Raw genomic sequence first — 25,580 nt, forward strand, 5'->3', positions numbered from 1 at the left:
TATCTGCTAAAGGCCTTTTTCCAATTACCAACATGAGTTCTGTTGTCCAGACAGGGGAATAAAAAATCAGAGTACAACACCAAGAGCAAACCCTAATGTGAATTATCGGCTTTGGGTGATCATGTTGTGTCAGTGTAGGTTCATCAGTTGTAACAAATGGACCCCTCTGGTGGGGGATGTTGACAGCGGGTGACGCTAGGGGAGGGTTTTGGGAAAACAAGGGGAATATGGAAACTTTCTGTGAAATTTTACTGTGAACCTGAAACTGCTCTTTAAAGGCTGTTTTTAAAAATCAGGCCTTCCTGGCATTACCTGTTTTTCATCAGAAAAAAAACAAAAAATCAAAACCTTTAAGTTCAAGTCTATATTCGACTGCTCTCTTTTTCTCCCCTGAATTTTGTTGTTTATTTCTCACTTTTCAAAATAATACCGCCGATGGAGTACGTGATCAGGAACTTCTCTCATATTCAGAACAACTCATATTGATTTAAAAATTGAGAACTATAGGATTGGAAGGGGACTTCTTAGAACATCTAGGCTGAACTCTGAATCCCAAAGCACTCAAATCAAATCAAGCTGTAAAGGCTCTAATCCTGTAACCTATTTAGATATCTACTATAAAACACTTCTTGCTAACTCATTCATTTGGAAGGGAAAACACAACAAATGCAAGTGGTAAGGATGGCTAGTTTCTTGAAGTTGACTGAGAACAGTGATATCAGAAAGATTAAAAGAAGTTGGGTCCAAACTCTTAGGCCAATTTTGTGTTCGCTGGGAACCAGAAAATACAGTAAAGGCAACCTTTGCCAAATCAAAGAAATAAAAACGAACTGGGAGCTAGTGTGGTTTTGTTTTCAGACTTTGAGGTACATTTTCTATGAACAGTGTAGAAAGAAAGTATAAAACCATTGTTGACAACACTCCAAGGCAGTTGGTGGTTTTGTGGCATGGAGATAGAACTTTATGTCTATCACCAAAGAGAAAATATTTTTGAAAATGACTTAGCCAAGTAGGACATTGAAGTACCCTGACACAATAATATATTACATCTGGCTGCTTGGCGCAAAGATTTTTAGGGTTTTTTTTTAGTACTTTTAGAGTTGGAAACTGAAAAGCCCAGTAAGAGAACACAGCCGGAGTTCTCTTGCTTTTCTCAAGACAGGGAATTCAGCTTAACAACAGGATCCTTTCCCTCCCTTGTGTAAAAAAGGATCAGACAACATTCCAGGTAAGGAAGGGAAGTGGCCTCTTGCTGTAAAGGCTACTGTTCTTCACACTCACTCCTCCTGTGAATGTACTTCTGCAGAAGTGAATGAAATGGATGATCAAATCATTAGGGAGAGAGCTGAGGAAATCTTGCTGGAATAAGCTGCTTTTGGACCTGGAATACATATTTTCCATGCATTGTTTGATTGTCCTCCATATATGAACATTTTTATAAAGAAATTCATAATGGTAGCAAAAAAAATTCAAGAGCTCTTCCTAAGCCTTTTATTGCTGCTGACCTTTTAAAACCCCAGAGCTATGGAAAATCATCTATTTATAGAAGAAGTAAACACTTTTCCTTGCAGCCAAAAAAATAGACATGAAACTCCCAGAAAGGGAAGTCTGTGGACAGGCGGGCTGCCCCTCACACTTCCTACTGTGGCCCCCACTCCCCCAGCTCTCGTCTGGGGCACCGAGAGCTTCCTGCGTCTACTTTGACCAGTCTTTTGATGTCATCAACAACCCAAGTTCTTGAGAGATCATGGAAGGTTGTTGTGAATAATATTTTTATACTTCAGACCTACATTGTAATGCTTAATATATCGATTCCAGAATCAGTTACTTTTTAGGCATCTAACAGAGAATATCATATGGTTGTCTTGGACGCCCAGTGTGAGTGGACTGGAGATACTTCACACGTCTGATTTCATGACTTTATTGAAACAACAGCAGTAACAGTAATAGCCAGCATTCACTGAGTTCTTGTTAGGAGCCAGGCACTATGCTAAGCGTGTTGTACCCATTTTCTCTTTTAATCTTCACGACAAACCTATGGGTAGGTTAAGTACTAATTGGTATGCTTTTGGCTGCAATGAGCAGCTTACTATAAAGAAATTTATTATACTAATAAGTGCAGAGATTGTCACCTCTCATCTACTGTAGGTCTTTATTTAACGTCACTTTCTCAGTAGGCCCTTTTTTTTCTCATTTTTTTTTAAGTATAGTTGACTTACAGTGTTGTGTTAATTATTGCTGTACAGCAAAGTGATTCGGTTATACATATATATATATACGTTCTTTTTCATATTCTTTTCCATCATGGTTTATCACAGGATATTGAATATAGTTCCCTGCGCTATACAGTAGGACCTTGTTGTTTATCCATTCTACATATAATAGTTTGTATCTGCTAATCCCAAACTCCCAATCCATCCCTTTCCCACCCTCCTCCTGCTAGGCAACCACCAGTCTATTCTCTATGTCCCTGATTCTATTTCTCTTTCATAGGCAGGTTCATTTGTGTCATATGTTTGATTCCACATATAAGTGGTATCATGCGGTATTTGTCTTTCTCTTTCTGACTTACGTCACTTAGTGTGATAATCTCCAGTTGCATCCATGTTGGTGCAAATGGCATTCTTTTGTTCTTTTTATGGCTGAGTAGTATTCCATTGTATATATGTACCACATCTTCTTTACCCATTCATCTGTCAGTAAGCCCTTTTCTTTTTTTTTTTTTTTTTTTTTTTGTGGTACGCGGGCCTCTCACTGCTGTGGCCTCTCCCGTTGCGGAGCACAGGCTCCGGACGCGCAGGCTCAGCGGCCATGGCTCAGCGGCCATGGCTCACGGGCCCAGCCGCTCCGCGGCATGTGGGATCTTCCCGGACCGGGGCACGAACCCGCGTCCTCTGCATCGGCAGGCGGACTCTCAACCACTGCGCCACCAGGGAAGCCCAGTAAGCCCTTTTCTAACCACCCTTTCTCACCTTCACTCACCCCCAACATTCCCGTTCCCTGTTTTTTTTTTTAACTACTTTATTCTCCTTCTGTGTCTTATCTATTATTTATTGTCCGACCCCCCTGCTAGACTCTAAGGCTGATAAGACAGGAATCTTCATCTGTTTTGTTCACTACTTTGTGCCATTAGTTAGGGCCCAATAAATACTTTGTGAACGAATGAAGGGATGATGAACTGTCTGTAACTCATCCTGGACTGTCAGGAAACAGACATAATTGAGTGTGTTGTGCACTTCTGCGAAGGTTTCCCTTTTTTTTTGGAGGATTTCATTCCCTAAAGCACACCCTGCTTAGTATTTGGTGCAGCAGTGGTTAAGACGTTAGGCTGTGGGGTCTGAGTATACATGGGCTTGAACTCTTGCTCCAGCACTTCCAAGCTGTGTGGACTTGAGTAAGATGCTCACGTGCCCCGGTTCCCCACTGCATGATGAGGATAAAATACAGCCCCTACGTGGAGTTTGTTGGGAGAGGTAAGTATGTCGATATGTGTTGGCAAGTATCAACTTAGAATGCAGCCCGGCCCCTAGAACATGCTCGATGAATGTGAATTACTGTTAGTATTTTAGCACTTCTTACGTGGGCACTCTAGTTATTGCTGTGTGTTTCCCTTAATATGTGGGCACCTAAAAGGAAGGGGACATTTAACATCTATTTATTTTTATACGATCTGTGCTTAGGAAATATACAACACACAGTTGTATTGTTTGTGAATTGTCGATAGTTCTAAGTCCAGGTCTGGATATAAACAAATGACTATATTTTTTCCATTTTTAAACCCCCAATTTTATTAAAGTTATGTAGAATACGGTACAGTAACTCGTTTATACATAATGTGCTTTAAATTCCTCCCCTTTTGTGTTCCCTAAGCATTACATGTGACTAACTTTCCCCATTCACCTCTGAGGTATTTCAAGTTTTTAAGTGTGTGATGTGTCAATTGCCAGTAAACTGATGGCTCGTGCAAATGCTTCTTTGCATTTAAGTATTGACACTGTTATTTCTAGAGGTACACTGTCTATCTTCTGTGGTTTCATAACTAATCTTTCTTGGCCTCCTGTTTGAATATAGAAAGAGAAAAAGTAGAACAGTGAAAAAAAAAGGGGAATTTTTTTGGCTGATCTCATATTGCCTCTGGGACCCAAGTGTCAAAAAGATGAATCTGGGGTTTGATGTAGTTGGCCTGTGCTTAGCGTTTTCTCCCAGTCTCACTGGCAGCACCTCTTAGTGTAAGAGACACTATATGAGAAGGGAAAATGTACAGCATGACTCTGAAGTTAGAATGAGATATTTTTTAGAAAGGCTCAGGTGTTAAAATGTAAAACCATTAAATGAATGCAGAGATAATCCAAACGGTTAAAAATTGACCTGATAAGACAAAACATTGCGTTTTAAAAACTGATACAATGTAAAAACACACAGAGTATCTTTTTCAAGTAATTGTGGCAGAAGAAATATGCAATTGGAGTTCAGGATATTTTCCACGAATATCTAAAGAACTTTTTCTTAATGGCATGGAATTTATTCAAAATGGAGAATTTATTCAAACACTCCACTTTTTGTGATATTCCATTATATGATGGTAAATGAGGATTATTCTTTACCTTTGGGAGTAGAAAAGTGTTTTTTAAAAGCTTTCATCCAGTTTCTTCTCTTTAAATTTTTAGAAATGTTTTTTTCTGTGGCAAATTCAAATCCTTCTCATTCAGTTTCCCAGTTTTTATATAACATTTTTTCAGTCCATCGTGGGAAGAAATAGGAAGAAAATGGCTTTTTAAGTTCAGAAATCACTTTGATTCTCTTTCTCTAGAAAGAAGCATGGATGATTTATTGTGTTTACAAGTTTTGCTTTTGTGAAAAGAAGAAGTGTTTGGTGTCTCATTAAAAATATACTATCTTTTCAACTTAGAGTTTTTCCTTTAAATGTCACAGATACTCAGTTTTGGATTTTCACCGATAATACCGAGGTTTTATCGTAATTGAACAAACATCTGGTGCTTGCAGTGGCTTCCCCAGGCAGCGCCTCTTCCCTCCACCTGTGTCTCCGTTTTCTGAGGGGAAAGATCCGTACCCAGTGCCAACTGCGGGCTTTCAGAGCTGTTTAATGACACAGATGCCCTTTGCAGCTACAGAACCTGAGGAGAAGTGAGACAGACCACTTTCCCCATTTTCTTAGTCTTTCACTGCATGAGTTTGTTAATACGGTTTGGAATGTGAAAGCCAAAACACTCTTCTGAAGTTTTTTCTAACGCAGTTGACCTAAAATTGTTTCATTCATGAGGATTTTCATCCTTGGCCTTATTTTGAATAATAGAGATAATCTTCTGTACATTTATTCCACTTCCTTTTCTTCAAAAGCCAAATGGAAATGAGAAGGGACATAATTTAAATACTTGAAAAATTCTTAGGACTTTTTGGGGTCTTAAAAAAAACCCACAGAATTTAAAAACTCATTAATTTTATATTTTACCCTCATGTAGAAGAATATTTTTACTAGCTGTATTAATTTTGAACTTATGAAAGGGCATGTGGGGTAGAGAAAGAGAGAACTAGGAACCCACTCTCAGCAGTTCAGATGCACGTGGGAGGGAGTGTTGCCAGTAAGGGCCTGGGGAGCTGTACTGATCCAGATCAATCATCATTAATGCTTAATAGTCAAATATGACCTCCCTTTGCACATCACATGTTTCTGTTTAAATATTCATGATTCCTAAAACCCTATATCCTGGAACATTAGGATTCCAGTCTGTTCTGAACATACAGCAATGCTGTTATAATTCTAAGAAAATGATTTAAAAATTCATTCCATAGTAATTTTCCATCACCTTCTACGAGACAAAAAATAGTAGCATAGTCTGGACAGTATTCAAATGATTCCCTTGACTTGCAGTGGGTCACATAGAAACGTTAAAATTTTAAGAAAAGATGTATTGTGTTACATTGGTTCTCTTATTTTCACCTGTATTCCTACCTAAGAAAAAAACAAAAACAGAAAAATAACGACTTCATTTGCATATGGAAGAAATTTAAGTGTCAGAGTATTTGAATGGCTTACAATGGACAGGTAGCGAGTGGTGACCAGGATTGCTACTTAGAGTCCCTTAATATTTTAGTCTAATAAGTATATATCTCTTAGCAAGGAGAAAGGGAGACAGAATGAGCTTTTGAATGTGTAAGATGGTCTTTAACCAGGAAATACAACAGCGTGGATTGACTTTTTTTTTAAGTAAATTTTTTTAATTGCTTAAAATATATAAAGAAAAGTGCATCAGTCATAAGGGTACTTTTGATAAACTTTTACAGAGTGAGCACACTTGGCAATGAGCCCCTTGAATGCTCTCTCAAGCTTCTTCCTGATTATTACCCATCCCCCTGCCCAATACCCATACACAGCAGTAACCACTATTTTGTCTTCATTACCATGGCTTTGTTTTGCCTGTTTTTGAACATTGTATCAGTGGAATTATGTAGTAGGTATTCATTTGTGTCTGGCTTATTTCATTCAACATTATGCTTATAAACTTCACCTGTGTTATATGTAGCAGTACTTCATCTTCAGTGCTGTACAGTATTTCATTGTATGAATATACTACAATTATGTATCCATTCTACTGTTGATGGCCATTTGGACTTCTTCAAGTTTGGGACTGTTGTAAATAAAGCCTTAGTAATCTTGAACATACCTTTTGGTGGATGTAATCACTAATTTCTGTTGGATATCACCTGGTAGTGTAATTTATAGGTCATAGAACATATGTATGTCTCATTTTCATAAATACAGCCAGTTTTTCAGACTACCGGTTTACACTGCCACCAGTTAAGTTTGAGACTTCCAGTGCCACATCTTGTCAACAGTTGGAATTGTCAGTCCTTTTAAAGGTTAGCCATGCTGAGTAATGGTATCGCACTGTGGTGTCAATTTGCATTTCCCTTGTGAGGACTGATCTGCAACAACTTTTCATACCTTTATATTGGCTCTTTCAGGATTGTTTCATTTGTCTACTTCTGTATAACAAACCTCTTCAAAAGGAGGTACCCTACACAACAATTCTCTCCATGGTAACTTCAGTTGAACCCAAGTTCTTAATTTTAATGAAGTCCAGTGTTTTCATTTGAGATCAGTACTTTATTGTGTCCATAATCTTTGCAAACCCTGAAGTCATTATGATACCTTTTATATTTTCTTCTGAAAGCTTTATTTTATATTTTACATTTGGAATCTGTCCTTGCCATGAAATTGATTTTTGCATATGGTGCGAAATAGAGGTCAAGATTTATTGGGTCGGCCAAAAAGTTCGTTTGGGTTATGGCGCCATCTTCTGGAAAAACCCGAATGAATTTTTTGGCCAACTCAATACTTTTTTCCTATGTCCATTTGGGTCGTGGCTGTTTGAGAAGAGCAGCCTTTCCCCACTGATCTGCACTGGTAACTCTGTTATGAAGCATGTGGTCAAATATATATGGGTCTATTTCTTCCTCATTCTATCCATAGGTTTACTTATCTACCCTTGCTCCAATAGCATACTCTCTTAATTACAGTGGCTTTATAATCAATTTAAATATATGGTGCTGCAAATTCTAAATTGTTATATTTTGTTGTCCACTGAGATTTTCAGGCCTATTCTTGGCCCTTTTCATTTCTATATAAGTTTTATAATCAGCTTATCAATTTTCACCAAAAAAAACTCTGCTGAGATTTTGTTTGGAATTGCATTGACTCAATAGGTCAATTCGGGAAGATTTCACATTTTACAATATTGAGTCTTCCAATCCATAAATAAGATATATCCCTCAATTTGTTTAGGTTTTCTTTCATTTATCTTGGTGTTTCATTGCAGCTTTTTAGTGTAAGGTCTTACACAATATTTTTAGACTTATGCCTAGGTTTTTAATATTTTTGTACTGTAGTGAGTGGTACTTAAAGTGGTTTTTTTTTACCCTTATAATTGTTTGTTACTAGTGCATAGAGCTACATTTGATTTTTGTACATTGACCTTGTATCTGTTACCTTACTAAATTTACTTGTTATTTCTAGTAGTTTATCTGCAGATTCTTTTGGATTTTGTACATAAACCATTATGTTGTAGATGAAAAACTATTTACTTATTTTCTTTTGATAATTATACTTTTCTTAGTCTTTCTAGGACCTCTACTACATAAAGGTTGTGATAGCTAGCTTCTTTGTCTCATTCCTGATCTCAGCAGGGAAAGCATTTAATATTTAAGTATGGTGTTTGCCATAGTTTTGTTTTTGTTTTTAATATGTACTCTTTATCAGATAAGGAAATTCTTTTTTATTTATGATTTGCTAAGTCTTTATTATGAATGGTTTTGAATTGTCATAGATGCTTTCTCTGTGTCTATTAAAAAAAATTATTTTCTCCTCTATTCTGTTAATGTGAATCGCATGGGCTGATTTGTTTAAACAAGATGAAAGTTTGTTTCTCTCTATGTAGCTGTTCAAGAACAAGTAATCGAGGGTTCAGAATGCAAGTGTACAGCACTGGAACCCAGACAATATCTGTTTTATTCTGCTCTCCTTGACATGTGGTTTCCATATCATGGTCCAAGATGGTAGCTCTAGTGGTCACCATCACATGCGCATTCCAGCCATATTAATTTTTTTTTTAGTGAAAATACCCTTGCATTCTTACAATAAACCCATTGGTCATGATGTATTTGTCTTCTTACATATCCCTAGAGGCAAACTGATAACATTTTTTTTAGAATATCTACATCCGTGTTCACGTAAATTTTCCTTCCTCTTAATGTCCTGGTAAAGTTGTGGAGTCATGGTGGTTCTGGTTTCATAAAATAAGTTGAAAGTATCCCTTCTTTCGGTTTTTCTGAAAAAAGTATTTGTTAAATTGGTGTTACTTTTTCCTCGGATTCCTTGAAGAATTTACAGGTAAAGTCATTTGTGCCTGGAATTTTTGGTTTTGTTTTATTTTGGGGGGGTGTGTGTTATGAAAGTTTTTAAACTGTAGTTAAGATGTACTTAAAAGATAAAATAACATTGTTTTTTGACTTTTCGTGTCAGTTTTGGTAACTTTTGTTTTTCAAGGAATCTATACACTTTAGGTAAAATTTCCAGTGCATTGGCACAAAGTTGTTCTTAATATCATCTTCTTATCTCTTCCTAATGTCGGTAGAATGTGTAGTAATGCCTTCCGTTTTTTATTTTAGTAATTTATGCTTTCACTATTTTGCTCTCAGTCTTCCTAGGGGGTATTGGTCTTTGCAAAGGAACAACTTTCTTTCGTTAAGTTTTCTTTGTTTGCGATTATATTAATTTCTGCTTTTATACTTTTTACTTTCTTGGGGTTTAATTTGTCCTTAATTCTAACTTCTTGTGATTGATCCTTGGATCATTGGATCTCAAACTTTTCTAATATATGTATTTATGTCTAAGAATGGCTTTACTGCATTCACAAGTTCTGATGTTTTTTTGTTATTCAGATAAAAATATTTCAAGTCCATTGTCTTTTTTCTTTGACCAATGAACTATTTAGAGTTGTTTTGTTTAATATCTAGAAATTTAGAGATTTTTACTTATATTTTTGTTATTAATTTCTATCTCTAGTCAGCTAAACATACTTTCAATGACTTCAATCCTTAAAGCTTTTTGTGGCTCAGAATATGGTCACTTTTAGAAACTATCCCTTGTGTACTTGAAAGCAATGTATATTCTGCATTTGGACCTGTGTATATTGATTGGGATCAGTTTGTAAATTGTGTTGTTCATATCATCTATATCCCTATTGTTTTTTTTGCCTGCTTATTACATAATTTTCTGAGGGAGTATTTTATAATCTCCATTATTATGGAGATTTATGTTTCTAGTTTCAGTTTTCTGGATTTTGTTTTATATATTTTCTGACACAGGAATTAAATATAGATTTTTGTATCTTCCTGGTGGATTGAACCTTTCATCCCTTTGAAATGTCACTATTTGTCTCTATCAGTGCATCTTACCTTTAAATCTACTTTATCTTTCATATAGCTACATATGCTTTCAGTTAAATTTTGCACAATTTATCTTTTTTTTTTAACATCTTTACTGGAGTATAATTGCTTTATAATGGTGTGTTAGTTTCTGCTTTATAACAAAGTGAATCAGCTATACATATACATATATCCCCATATCTCTTCCCTCTTGTGTCTCCCTCTCTCCCACTCTCCCTATCCCACCCCTCTGGGTGGTCACAAAGCACTGAGGTGATCTCCTTGTGCTGTGCTGCTGCTTCCCACTAGCTAGCTATTTTACATTTGGTAGTGTATATATGTCCATGCCACTCTCTCACTTTGTCCCAGCTTACCCTTCCCCCTCCCCATGTCCTCAAGTCCATTCTCTAGTAAGTCTGCCTCTTTATTCCCATCCTGCCCCTAGGTTCTTCATAACCTTTTTTTTTTTTTAGATTCCATATATATGTGTTAGCATATGGTATTTGTTTTTCTCTTTCTGACTTCACTCTGTATGACAGTCTCTAGGTCCATCCACCTCACTACAAATAACTCTGTTTCGTTCCTTTTTATGGCTGAGTAATATTCCATTCCATATATGTGCCACATCTTCTTTATCCATTCATCTGTCGATGGACACTTAGGTTGCTTCCATGTCCTGGCTATTGTAAATAGAGCTGCAATGAACATTGTGGTACATGACTCTTTTTGAATTATGGTTTTCTCAGGGTATATGCCCAGTAGTGGGATTGCTGGGTCGTATGGTAGTTCTATTTGTAGTTTTTTAAGGAACCTCCATACTGTTCTCCATAGTGGCTGTATCAATTTACATTCCCACCAACAGTGTAAGAGGGTTCCCTTATGTCCACACCCTCTCCAGCATTTATTGTTCGTAGACTTTTTGATGATGGCCATTCTGACTGGTGTGAGGTGATACCTCATTGTAGTTTTGATTTTCATTTCTCTAATGATTAGTGATGTTGAGCATTCTTTCATGTGTTTGTTGGCAATCTGTATATGTTCTTTGGAGAAATGTCTGTTTAGATCTTCTGACCATTTTTGGATTGGGTTGTTTGCTTTTCTGATACTGAGCTGCATGAGCTGCTTGTAAGTTTTTGAGATTAATCCTTTGTCAGTTGCTTCATTTGCAAATATTTTCTCTTATTCTGAGGGTTGTCTTTTCGTCTTGTTTATGGTTTCGTTTGCTGTTGCACAACTTATCTTTTCCTGTCTTTCTGTGTTCTTATATTGAACGGTCTTTCTCTTGTAAAAGGGATATAATAGTTCTTTTCTAATTCATGTTGACAATCTTTGTCTTTTAATTGGAGAATTTAGTTTGTATACATTTAATTACTGGTATTTGAGAGGTTCAAATCTGTACCTAATTCTGTTTTCCATTTGTCTCATCTCTTTGTTCCTTTTCCTTTCTTCCCCACCCCCACCATTTAGAGTATTTTTGATTATATCACCCCAACTTGTTTTTTTATATATATTTTGGAAAGAATGTTTTCCTATGATTTTTTAACTGAATAGTGAATTAAAGGAAAATAAAATGCACCAAAAGTTAAGTTTGAGATCTAAAATGTTTTGGTCTAAATTCTATTTTCACATAATAAAAAGTGAAATTGTATACAATACTTATCTGTAAGCAGTAGAAAAGTCAATCTTCAGATAGAAGCATTTACAACTGGCAATGTACTATTTGTGTTTGAGGAAGGGATTAGGTTCAAAGTGTTAATTTTTCATTCAACAGAATCTCTGAATTCATGTTCAGAAGATTGTACTTTTGGACAGGGTCTCCAGAGTTTTTGAAACTAAACAAACACAGCTTTGTATGAAAAGAAAAAAATCTTGGTTAGATTAAAAAGCACTTAAAGTTTTTTTGTTTGGATTTTTTTTGTTTGCTTTATTATTTTCAGTTGCAGCTGTAATTGTTGAAAATTGCTATGGTTTCCTGACAAAATATTTCCTAACTTAATAATTAGCAGCAGCATTTCTCTTAAGTAATTTTTTTAAATCATTTCAAGCAAAACAGTTTATTTTAAAGTAAAACATTCAGCTTTCTTAATTGTCAATTTGAAGAAATATTTAAATGTTACAAGTTTTTCAGTATATTTTAGAATATTTATGAATGTCTATCCACTTCTGTACAGTTTTATTCATTGCTGTTAGAGTGCAGAATATACTTAGGTATATACTCAAGTAGAATAATTTTTTACTTTCATATCTTCAAATAGTTGACTGCAAACAAATAATTTTTCTGATTTTAAGAGTAATATGTCCTCGATCTGAAAAACTTAGAAAATGTTAAGAAGTGAAAAAAAAAATCATTTATCAACCAACCAGTTGCTATTTGGTCTATTTCTTTTTTAAGTTTTCAGTATTTAAGTGTTTTAATAAGATCATATGCTTTTATCTTTACTTTTTCACTTAGAATTATGATTGTACCATACGTTTTTAAAGATATGCTCCTAATTATGGAGATAGACTCTGTCCTGTGTTGTTGTTGCCGTTAAAAATGTTTTATGAAGAAACTTGTATATAAACATTTCTTTTCATCAATGATCATGTCCCTAGAGTAGATTCTAAGACATTTAATTATAAGATCAAAGGATATTAGCAGCTTTATGGGTCTTCACAACATATGTGAGCTCCTTGCTTTCCAGAAATATTGTACCAGTTTCTGCTTCCACCAGAACCCAATGAGACCTCCTAGTCTAGACCTCCTAGACCTCCTAACATTCTCTCCAAAAAGAAACTCATGTTCACATTTTTCTGTTAATTTGATAAGAAGAAAATAATATTTAATTTGCATTTTATATTAGGTTAACCTCTTTTATATTTATCTCCTTTCTTCTGTGAGGTTTTTTTTTACCTACCTACCTGAGGTAAAGTTTTTCTAACTGATTTATGTGTACTGAGGATAATAATCACTGATCAATATTTTACAAATGCTTTCCCCATTCTTTAACTTGCCTTTTAATTTTATAGTGCTGTTATTTCTTTCATTGCTTTATACTTGGCCGTTTTCCCTGTTCTGTTGTGAACAATTGTATATTTATATTTCTTATAGTATTTTATCTTTGTGAGGTTTTTTTTTGTATTTAACTCTTTCATACATCTGGGATATAAAAATGAATGTTTTCTTGCCCATCAGTTTGTCCTTTTCTCTTCATTCTAGAAGAGCGTTTTAAATTGGAATTTGAAAATTTCAAATACACGTTCCTGCATTATAAATTCTACTTTTTAAACTGTCTGCAGCACAGCTTTAATTTGACTGTTGCTTTCGGATGGAATGGGAAATGGCTAGGTTACCAGCTGTTTTTCTAGCTCAGCTCCATTGCTTCAGTAGTTCTTCCTCCCATGCTGTGGCTGTGAGTGCTCAGCCTTGTGTTTTGGTGATGATGTGATATACCATCGTTCTAAGATCTTCGTAAGTGTTTAGTGAGGGTTAGGAAGAGCCTGTGTGAGTAGACACATTTTCAACACAAGGTTGGGTCCAAAAATCTTCTAAGAAGCTCCAGCTGAGACTAGAAGAGCTTGGAGGGCAGAGGAACATTATCTAGGTGAAAAATATGACCTGAGATCTGTGGGGAAGGGATGGGGGGAGGGTGTCCTGGCATAACAGATGCCACTAGCAAAGATTTGGAGACATGAAATATGGCATGGATTTTGGGACATAGCAATTAAATTAGTTTCAGTTGAACATGTGTGATGGGGGAAAAAGTGATACATAAGCTATAGCTAAAGAGGTAGGCAAAGGCTGGCTTGTGGAAGGCTTGCTTGCTTTTGTATTCAACAGTATTATGTTTAATGTTGCCATTACACACCTATTATGTGCCAGACTTTGTTCAAGGCTATGGACATACAGTGATTAGCAAAACAGACATGATCTCTGCCTTCTAGGAACTGCACTTGCAGGGCGCAAGCAGTAAATACACAAGTAAACGTTTCAAAAAGCATATGACCACAGATCATTATGCTGCTGCAAGGGAAAAAACAGAGTCAATGAGAGGAAAGAGGAGGGAAAGCTCACTTATTTCACCTGAAGGGTCTCTTAAGAAATGGCATTTGAGCTGAGCCCTGAGGAGTGAGTTCCCCATGGAAGAGGGAGGTGGTGTGGAGCGTCCCCAGGTGGAGTTGTAGGAAGGGCAAAGGCGCTGAGGTAGGAAAGTACTAGGTGCATTCAGGGAGGTGAAAAAGACCAATGCCTGGTACTTAGAGGGAGGGAGACACAGCGAGGGATGGACTGGAGAGTTGGGGATGGAATGTACAAAGCCTCACAGGAGACATTAAGGGTTTGAATATCATTCTAAGAATAATTGAAATAGACTGATAGATTTTAAGCAGGACAGTGATATACTATATTTCATCATTTCTAAGATGCATATTTTTTTCATACTTTAATATTGGGATGCTTCTTCCAGTTGATGTGATTTGTCTAAAAATAAGCAGTATGAAATACTTGAATTTGCAGAGCCTTTTTTCTTTCTCTTTTGGTGGTATATAAAGTAAACTCTTAGGTTTGATGTTATTCAATACTCTATATTTTTGAAGTGTATATTGCCCCGGGGACATTTGAAGATGGGATTAGAGGGGCAAGAGAAAATTCAGGGTGTCTTCTCAGATGTTGTTCAGACCAAGCATGTTGGTAGCTCAAGCTAGAGTAGTAACAGTATTATGGAGAGAAACGAATGACTCAAGAAATGGTTTGGAGAGAGAACCTGGTACTGGATTAGAACATAGTGCTGGTTTGAATGTAGGGTAAGGAGGAAAAGGGATACTGAAGATAGATCCCTGGTTCTGAATGTAACAATTAGATATTTGGTGGCACTATTTGCTGACATGGTGAAAAATTAAGCAAAAAAAAATTTTAACATCAGAAGTACGATTTGGGTGTATTGAACTAGAGTTGCCTTTGAGATGTCCATGTGGGTATGACAGTCAAGCAATTGGATCAAGTTAGATCTGGTGTTTGAAAGAGAAGTCTATGCTGGAGATACAAACTGGAAGTCCCCAGATATAGATGGCGTTGAAGCTATTAGAATGGATGAGGCCATCAAGAGAGACCATGCAATGAGAAGAAAAGAAGGCCTAGGACTAAGCCCTGAAAAACACATCTAGGGGTAAAGTAAAAGAGAAGGACTGTGGAATGTGGCTAGAGGATTAAGAGAAAACCCTGGAGCATATAGGACCATGGAATCTAAGGGAAGAGCCTGCTTTAAGAAGAGGAGAGTTGTCAAGTGTGTTAAACACCACTGAGAGATCTATTAACGTGACAATCAAGAGTCCTTTGGATTTTACAAAATGATGACCTTATCAAGAGCCATTTTGGTGGAGTACGATATATGAGAGCCACCCAGGAGCAAATGAGAACTAATGGAGTAGACACAGCACATGTAGGAAAGTCTGGAACCTTGACTGTTAAAGGGGGTGAGAAATATGGTTCTAGCTGAAGAGATTTTGTGCCCTGAGGCTCTTTGTTGTTTTTAAGATGATAGCAGGAAGTGTTTGATCCTGATGGAATGATCCAGTAGACGGGGAAAGGGCAGTAGAAGATGCAGAGGCAGAGGGGCCAGCTAGGAAAGCAAATAATTTGAGAAGCGAGTATGGATGAGCTCCAGAAGGCACATGGCATGGGCCTTGGTACTGTTATCCCTGGAGAAAAACTGAAGAGGCTTTAAGCAAAGAATTATTTGGTTGGACTATTTCAATAGGTTAATCATTCTCTCATTGTGGAGGATGGGTTTGGAGCGGCAGTGAGTGGCTGAGAGCACAAAACCCGGTAGAATGTCATTGCAGGAATTCCGATGAGAGATGAGGAGGCCCCCAGTAAGGTTGGAAAAGAGGGGAGAGGTTGGAGATAGAACAAGAGAGAAAATCAGAGGAGTGGGATGCTTGTATGTGGGGAGGTGACCAAGGATGAGTCCCGTGTCTTTGGATAAGTTTGGGATTATGATGATTGTGATTTTAGGGTGGTTTTCCACTAGGTTATCTTTAACTGTGGCTGGTGAATGTATGTTATTCATGTAATGACTGATTAAAATCAGAGCAGAGTTTAAGTTTTGTTTCTCGGGAACTTCTAGCTATTCCCATATATCATTTGGGAGGCTGCTCTGGGTAATTTTTAAAGAATAATTCAAGTAAATCTCTTTTAAAGTAGTGAGTTTCAAGGCTGGAAAAAAAAAAATTGATCTCTCATTGGCCAGCCTTGTTTTCCAGAATTTGGGGCTAGAAAGTTGGATTTGAAATAACTTGCTATACATCTGTCATTTCTCGTTGCTGATCTTAGGCCACTGGCTTTCAAAACATACTTGTGACCATCAAGGTCCACAGGTTTTCTCCCCAACTTCTCTGTCAGGCAACAGCATGGAAGTCAAACTCTGCACAAGGATGTCGTCTTCTGCTGTTTTCTGGCTCATCCCCATTTCCCAGAACAAAGTTATTTTCCATAACAAGGCCCATATTCTTCAGCCTTGTTGACGTTGCCAGACCTCAGTGGACCTTTTTTAAAAGGCTCTTTCCATATCCTATTGTGTTGTCTGGACTGTCTCCAAATCCAGTTTTTAATTTCCTATTGGCTAAACTTTATTTTTTTTCTTTAGGCCTGCGCTCATCTTCCGTTTAATCCTGGCTTCTCTCCTATGCTGTGAGAGAGACCTTAATCTCTTTTGGGCCCATAGCCATGCCATTTAAAAATTCCTTTGGGCAGATATTCAGCCGGTTTAACATTGTTCAGTCCCACTTCTTGGCTGGGATTTACCGTCTCCTGGTCTGCTTCTGTTCCATTCAGTAAAGAGTCTGAGGGCTGCATTTCTCCTGAAGCAGGAACCCTACATCCCTTCCAGTGTAAGCCCCCTTTCTTTGGCTCTATTCTCCTAAGAGTCTAGTGCCAAACATTTAAACAATTCCAATTGGGCAGGAAGCCTTGGGCTGAAACAATGGGTCATTCCTTCTCATGGAGAGATCCAAAGAGCACCAATGCTGGACATGGTCCTGGGACATTCTGTGGGTTACACATCCCTGGTGCTTGATGGGTCTTTCTTTGCAAGGGTCTTCTAGAAAAATAGCGTCTTCAGGACCTACAAAACCTCAGATCTTTAGATTTCAGGTATGATGATACTTGATGTCAAGGCCTTGTTGAAGGACAAGAGGAGGTTACTTGATTAAACTGTAAGTCAGTAAGTGGTAAGTCTAGGAGTATGTGTTCTGACTTGCACCTTCATAGTGGACACACTCCAGTGTACTTGATGGGCTCACAATTGGGTTAGTTCTGTTCATCCTCTCAGTTTTATAACCATGGTGGGAGGCAAGAAGATGTGGTGGATACAGCCACAAACTTAGATTCTGAAGATTGTTCCTTCACTAAGCTCTGCTCCTTTGCCAGTTGTACCACTGGTTGACTGCGTAACCTTGAGGCAAGTTACTTCCCCTCTCTAGGCCTCAGTCTTCTGGTTCTTAAAATGAAGAGATTGAACTGGATAAACTTCAAAGTCCCTTTGAATTAAGATAAACCTTATCATTCATCTAAAAATGCTTTGATGGGGACTTCCCTGGTGGTCCAGTGGTTAAGACTTTGCCTTCCAATGCAGGGGGTGCAGGTTCAATCCCTGGTTGGGGAACTAAGATCCCACATGCCTCACAGCCAAAAAACCAAAACATAAAACAGAAGCAATATTGTAACAAATTCAATAAAGACTTTAAAAATGGTCCGCATCCAAAAAATCTTTTTAAAAAAAATAATAAAAATGCTTTGATGACAGGAAGGCTTTTTCTTACCAACCATCCAAGAGCTGTGGGGATTTTCCTATGAGTCATCCCTTATCAAAAATGACACCCCGTTCCCATCATGCACCTCTCTAGAGAGCCCTGGCAGCAGAAGGAAGGCTCGTCAGAGAGCTCCTTCCTTGAATAGATGGATATGTCTTGCTCAGAATAAGGAAAAGGAAAAGCAAGAAAACAAAGGTAGGAGATGTTAAGAAAGTGAGAAAGACTCTTGTTAATTCAAAACAAAACAAAAAACTGAAGAGCATATCTGAAAAGAAGAAAACCACATCATTTATTTGACAAAATATACCCAAATACTCCTTTTCCCCATGCACATGGACTTTTCTGCATATAACACAGAACATCTAATGGAATCATTGAGGTTTTTTTTATGAATTTCATTGTTTGAGGTCTTTGAACACAGTTGTAATTTCTTAGTTAGTAAATAAAGTTTACTTGACCCCAGCTCCTTTTAGAAAATCATGTTTCCTCTCCATACGTTCATGTTATTTCGTAGTTCACTTTACCTAAGTGAGAATCGAAGGACATGGTACAAGGTTGGAGTTCTGCTGTTATATGTAGAATCCCTAATAACAGTCAGTAGGTTTTGAAAAACTTTTGGTCCATTGAGAAAATGGACTAAGTAAAAAGCATACGGACAAGGAAAGTTGATCTACCAAGTAGGACAGTGGTTAAGACCCTCAAAGTGTGGGCCTGTTGGTCATTGACAACATTGCTCCTTTAAAAATGAGCCCCTGGCAGTTCCGTTCATCCAGGACTATGCTCTACTTCTCTTTCTGACATTTAGGTTATCTTGTTATTGGAAAATTCACATCAGTGATCTGCTTTCCTTGGTCTGTGTAATTTTTTCTTGAATTCATTTCCATTGAAATGGTAATATTTATATCTGCCTTGCTTAGTAAAATATAACTAACAAAAACTTGCATGAGAAATCAATTTTTACAGTAGTGTATCAAATTCATCTGGGTTGTCAGCTGAGAGATCTCTGGACGGTTACTCCTGTATCACTTACCTGGTGGACAGTATGACTGGTGATAGATAATATCATGCATGGCTTTTACAGATGCCCAAGCAAAATCCTTTTAGTAATTTAACAGAGTCATCCTTAATTAAGCAAAAAGAAAATCTGTGATATATGAATCATTCAAAATTTAGTTTCATATTCAAAATTCAACTTCAGCAAAAATGGGATAGCTTTTACTCATCCATTTAATGAAGTTTGCATCTTGATCAGGCTTTTATTCTAGCATAATAATAAATTCTCTTAACATTTAGCTTTATTCTTAGAGTTAATATTAGTTGTAGCAGTTCTTATAAATCTATTTATAGACAGGACTAACAATGGAAAAAAATCTCTGAGAGCTCATGTCATCAAAAAAAATTCTAATGAAATGATGTTTTTTTTTAAATATGTCATTAGAGAAGTGAAACAAACACCCTCTAATTAAGCTATTACTTCACCTCATTGTTGAAACATGAACCTGCTGAAAGTTAGAATATATCGTTTTCATAAAATATTAGTTGTTGAAGAGCTAGTCTATTTTTCCTATTCGTTGAAATCCAAAATATTGCTCATCTAAACTTTCTCTGTTAATCACTATTACAGTAAGTCTGAGACTGCAAGACACCCAGTAATTCATAACCGGCTCAGGATTTGTTCACCTTAAGGTCAGTTATTCAGTCCCTGAGCTGGCAGTCATTAACAAGAAATCGTCATCTGTAAGTGCACAGAGTTCATAAAAAGGAAAGCAAGAGCTTTTACTTCCAGAATCTGGACTGAAAAGCCACCAGGTTTCCAGGCACTGCTTTCCCTTCCTCCTCCTTTGCTGTCCACTGTCCCATTTCGTAGGGAATAAGTTGCTGGTGAGGTTTAGTTGAAGGTTCCCCAACCCCAAAAGTAGCCCTGATAAGCACGGTAATGTCCCCAAACACTCTGGGAGTACAAAGAAGGGTCCCTGAAATCTGCCACACAGGAGGGACCACACAGGAGGTGTCTCTTGGGCTGACCAAGGGCCAGGGAGAGTTTCTGAGCAAAGCAGACAGAGGGGAGAATTTCTAGTGGAGGAAGAGATGTGCACAAAATCAGTGAGAAATTAAAGACTCCAGGGTTTTCAAAGAACTCTACTGCATATCCTCATAGGACTGGAGCATAAATTAGGAAGGAGGTTAGCTAAGAACCATGGCCAGACATGTAGCCAGACGCCAGACGATGAAGGGGGCTCGGGGCTCTGGGCTCTGCCAAGGAGAGTGATTGGTATTCTCTAGCCGTGAAGAGGTGGAATATTCAGAGCTACGGAATGTCCCTGGCAGGTTTGCAGTTTGGTGGAGAATGGATTAGAGGGAGGCAGACAAGACCAGAGATAAACCAAATAGGAGTATGAGGGATATCAGGAAAGATAAGAGGGTATGATTGGGGAGGCATGAGGAGAAGGAGAGAGGGAAGGATTGACACTAAGGTTCATGGCTGGGGTGACGCGTTGGGTTCTCGGGAGAAGGGAATACAGGAGAAGTGGTGAGTAAGTTCACTTACTATGAACATGTCCAATAGATATTAGATAAATGGTTCTAAAGGACAGAGGGCCAGCCCTTGAGAGAGACTGGGAGACCGTCAGTACGTAAGTGGTAATTAAAGCACTTCTGAGTTTCTTTCCAGCCCTTAAATCCCGTGGTTCAGTGAATAACGTAATCTCTTCGACAAGTGCCCATTTCAGGAAGTCTAAAATTAGCAGTGGCCTGTGTGAAGTGACTTGATGACACAGTGCAGTTACCCTTCTCATGGTTGTGATTAGTAAATCAATTGTGATCCCAGCCTGATGCTGACATTGAAAATCCATCAGGGCAGATTTATTGAGTGTCTTTGTGTTGGATGCTGCAAGGGAGATTCATTTTTTTAAGATGTGAAATAATTTCATTGACTTTTTCCATTGAAGTTGAGGTAAGATGAAGAGGCAAAAAAGGAAGGATAGAGGTGAGAGGGATTGCTCACGAAGGTCAGCAAGTCGGGTTTAGTAGGAAGACAGTGAATGTGGTTTTAGGCTTGGTAAGTTTGAGATGATGATAGAAGATGAAATGATCAAGAATAAGAAGGATCCTGACTGGAGACAAAGTTCTGGGGATTTGTGCCCTGTGGAGTCTGGAGAGTGTGGAAAGGGTGGAGAACAGAGAAGAAGGGAGTGCTGAGGATGAAGCAGATCCCAGGGAGGGCTGAGCCCTGGCAGACACCACCTTCAGGCTGGAAAAGGATGAGAGTGAGCCAGAGTGTTTAAAGATAGAATGAGAATAATACTCTGCCTGGGGTCGTGAAAAGGGAGTTCAAGGAGAAGATGTTGACCAGACATGGAGGTCTAGGGTGATGATGACTGACTGGGAAATGGTCATTGAACTTAACGATAGGTTGGCCATTGGTGTTTTTTCTCAAAAGGGTTTCGTGGGATAAAGAGTTAGAAAGACAGATTGTAGGTCATTAAGGGAGGAGTAAGAGGACGAGTAATAATTATGATAGTTATAATAGTAGGTAACATGTACACGTCCTACCTTACATACCAGGCAATGTTCTAAGCACTTTATACATGTTATTTTGTAAATTATCATAGTAATTCTAGAAATGTACTAATATTATTAATGTTATTAGTATTTTTACTGTTTCCTTTTTACTGTTAAGTATATTAGGAGATAAAAGCAATGCACGTAGGTAGTTCTTTTGATATGTTTTGCAATGATAGAAGGAATGGAAAAACACGGTTGGTGACATCATGGTAAAATGAAAGCTTTTCCAAGAGATTTTAACATGTTTGAAGGCAGTGAGGGAAGGAGCCAGGGAGGAATGATCGAAGATGCAGAAGAAAGATGAGCAGGTGGGACTATAGGAAGAAGAGACTGGTAGGGATGGAGAAGGGGCCCCGGACACAGTTTTGAGTTGAGAAAATTAAGAAAAGTTTGTAGTCACTCATATTTTATAATTCAGAAGTGAGACAGTCTCTGAAGTTATGCTTGATAGTGTTGGACAATTAGGAAGAGAAGTGAGAGAGCTGCTGAATATCATTGCATGCATCTTCTTTATCTTCTTGAAAAATTTTTGACTTGGTGTTTAAAATTTTAGAAAGAGAAAACTCAACTTTATTAGTATGAACTCCACCCAACTAAATTCTGTCGAGTGCAATTTAACTTGTCATTTTCTTTATCGTTTGTTATTTCTTTATTTGAACATAAACGTGAAATCTTCTTCACATGTATTTGGATGCCGTAATTGCGTTTTCTCTTGGTTGTTTCTCCAAAAACTTGTGTTTGGGGCCTGTGTAGTCCAGAGGCAGAGAGGACAGGGAGCCTGGAGGGTGGAACGTGCAGTGTGGCCATAAACAAGGAGAACGGGAGTGATGGGGGTGGGAGAGTGGAGAGGAAAGTGAGTAGCTGTGAGGGTAAGGAAGAACTGTATTGAAAAGTCCACTTGTAACTTCACCACTGAGGCATCACTTTTTTTTTTTTTCGGTACGCGGGCCTCTCACCGTTGTGGCCTCTCCCATTGCGGAGCACAGGCTCCGGATGGGCAGGCTCAGCGGCCGTGGCGCATGGGCCCAGCCGCTCCGCGGCATGTGGGATCTTCCCGGACGGGGGCACGAACCCATGTCCCCTGCATCGGCAGCGGACTCTCAACCACTGCGCCACCAGGGAAGCCCGAGACATCACTTTTATGAGAACATCTTTTTTAACAGGGGATAGAAAGCACAGGACTACTATCATCAAGTTTATAGAGAACAAAGTGAATTCACAAGTTGGCCACTGGCTAATCAGTTGGAGCAGCACTGACATTTAGGACCTGAGTGGCTATAACTTGGTGACAGGAAAGTGTTTCTTGTGAATAAAGTCTTTTTTCTAGAATAACTGGGACTGGCTGGCTACACCGCTGAACTTATCAGATCAAATTCTCCCTCTCCCCCTTCCCCTCTCCCCCTAATCCCACCCCCCATTCCCAGCCCCCTTCATGGGAATGCTGTTTAGACTTGACCAAGCTTATCTCTAGGGTTGAATAAACCTTTGCCCAGGCAGGCCAATGCTTTCAGCTCCTAATTCGCCAGATAGAACTATTAGCATTTACAGCAATCGCAAAAGGTGACAATACTTTCACATATTTCCGCTGTAGGGATCTCCTCTCCTTGGAAATAAAGGGTTGAAAACATTTAGAAAACACTGACCGTGGCAACTGCAGCAGTCATTTCAGTTTGAAAACATTTCCTGAGGAAAAGTAAATGTTTTCTTTCTCATAGAACCCAATATTTTGTCTAATGAGATATGTTCATCAAAACATTTTATGTATATGTAAAATGTTTTAGAAGCTCATTCTGTATAAACATGATCGTCTCATACTAATCGGGGTGTGTTGAGCACCTCTGTCCATTAATAGCTGGTGTTTGTCTGTCTATGTTTTGTGTCTCATGGTCAATGTCTTTTTTGCAGATATTGATGAATGTGTAAACAACACTGTCTGTGACAGTCACGGGTTTTGTGACAATACAGCTGGCTCCTTCCGCTGCCTCTGTTATCAGGGCTTTCAGGCCCCACAGGATGGGCAAGGGTGTGTGGGTGAGTTTTTAGACTTTTTTCTCCCGACATGTTTCATATCTCTCTATCGAAAAGAAATCAAAGTCATCAACCACAGGAGAGATGGAAGCAAGATAATTGGGCAGAATTGCATCATAATTTGATCTTGTCGTACGGTTTGGAGATGTGCAAAAAGATCCTGTGGCTTCTGAAATGGTTAGGGACATTCAGAAATAGAGAAGCATAACTTTGGGTTTAAATGTATATTAAAAAGAGCATCTGTTTAAACTCTTAGCTGGGTATGCGGAACGCTTCAGTCCCTCCTGCACAGGAAATAGAGTCTGGTGTGTGGTGGAGCTTGTCTGTCTTCAAAATGCACCTCCCTTAGGCAAGTGCATTTAAGGAAAAGTGTTGGCAAGAGTTTCTGTTTCCAGGAATGACACCCGTAAAATGATGCTTTGGGTTGTGCAAGCATATTTCTTCAATCTGTTCTGGGATCGTCGGAGCTGGAAGGAATCTTGAATATCGTCAGATGTCCTAGAATATGGTCCAGCACATGCTCACATAAAAGAAGATACTTTATAGTTCATGTTCTGATCAGCCATGATTTCTTTAAGTGAAATTCATTATGAAACATTTGCAATTAGAGCAGTTAAATGGGAAGGAGGGTATTCTTTTCATAACTTTACCGATAACAAGGCTTTTTCTTTATTCTTAATTAAGGAGGAAACCTCTGGTCGTTACATGGCAGATGACACTTGATGAGGAGTCAGTTAACTTTTTAGTTTGGCAATTTGCAATTAAAGCACCAGTTCATTTCCCATCCAGATTAAACTGGAAACACAAAATCTAGAAATTGAACAATAAAAGCACTTGAATAGTAACCGCCTTTAAGCTAACACTGTCGTTAACACTTGTTCCAATTCCTGCTGTAGTCTCCTTTGCACTAAAAAACAAGTGGTAAAAACCATCTGCTATTCACTAAATATTTTGACTTAATAGGTTACGTGGTCTGGCCCCCCACTTAACCTTCTCAGCCTCACCACCTGCTTCCTCCCCATTTACGTTCCTGCAGCATAAAACTGCTTATGGTTGTTCACGTAACTGGGAAGTTATTAGGCTGTTGTTTGCTCCTTCTGCTGGGAATATCCTCCTGGCCTCCCCTTCCCTGAGCCTAGATCCATCCCATGCGTTCCTAAAGCTGGAAGTTAGATGTCATCTCCTCCCAGATACCATCCCTGCTCCACTTCTCCCTCCAGCTGAGCTGTGATGCCTTCTCCTGCTTCCGGAAAACCTTGAACAAATTCTATTATAGTACTTACAACCTTTTTTGCAAGAATTTAATCATGTATGTACTGCCTGCAGCTGCCTTTTCCAAGGCAATAAGCTCCGTGTGATTGAGAATTTTGTGTGTCTCTCTCTCCTTGCTGGGCCTAATGTTGGGCCTGTTGTAGGTGCTCAGTAAATGTTAACTGTTACCTAATGGGGTATCAGATGTCAAACCACTGACTCCACATAGCTCCTGGGCCCCTGGTTAATGTTCATTTCTAACCAGTCAGAGGAGCACACCGAACCCATGTTGATGCTTCATTTTGACCCATAAAATACCACCCTTATAGAAGGAATATTTGTTATGTTAATGAACCCAACAAATATCGTTATATTTGTCTGTTTCTTCTCTCTTTGAAAAGTATGAACTGAACACCTCTTATATGTACCTCACCACTCTGGGTGTTCTATAGAGTTTAAGAGATGAATCAGCCCTCTGGGGTTGTAGCCTTTGGCCACACTTTTCCCTCTGCTTTGGACCCTGGCTGCCCAGCCTTCTTATCTACGCATCCTTCAGGTAGATCTTGGCTCCTATATCACTTCCCTAACCCACCCCTGCACTTAAGGTCCACTGTTGCATGCTGTCATCGTGCTCTGTACTTTTCATTCCCAGCACTTCTCCTGGCCTGTATGAGTATATGATTAATTTCCCTGACTGGACAGTAAGCTCCCTGCAGGCAGGAGTTGGGCCTGCCTGACTCATCATCACTGTCTCCCCAGTCTGACCCATAGAAATAAACTAGAAAATATTTTTTGATTGAATGTACAGTCTGGTAGGAGAGACTTCAATGGCCTTGGAAATAGTACAGGTTAGAAAGTAGAAAATTCCATTTGACAGTTACCTAAAATTGATAAATGCAAACTGGCAAATTTCTAAAGTCAATTTTTCTGGTCTAAGTTATGACTGTCCAGGTTGATTAAATATACAAACTGTCTGCTTTACTTTGTCATAATATCTTTTCATA

At 38.4% G+C, this 25,580-nt stretch overlaps 1 protein-coding gene across 1 annotated transcript in view; it reads left to right on the forward strand.

Moving 5' to 3' along the window:
* LTBP1 (latent transforming growth factor beta binding protein 1) overlaps nucleotides 1-25,580 on the forward strand; it is a 426,823-nt gene that overhangs the window by 351,180 nt on the left and 50,063 nt on the right. Inside the window, 1 exon segment of the mRNA XM_032653008.1 lies at nucleotides 23,203-23,328. Within this exon segment, the coding sequence (XP_032508899.1) occupies nucleotides 23,203-23,328 (126 nt within the window).

The sequence above is a fragment of the Phocoena sinus genome, chromosome 13 (assembly GCF_008692025.1).
Source record: "Phocoena sinus isolate mPhoSin1 chromosome 13, mPhoSin1.pri, whole genome shotgun sequence".
NCBI lineage: Eukaryota > Metazoa > Chordata > Mammalia > Artiodactyla > Phocoenidae > Phocoena > Phocoena sinus.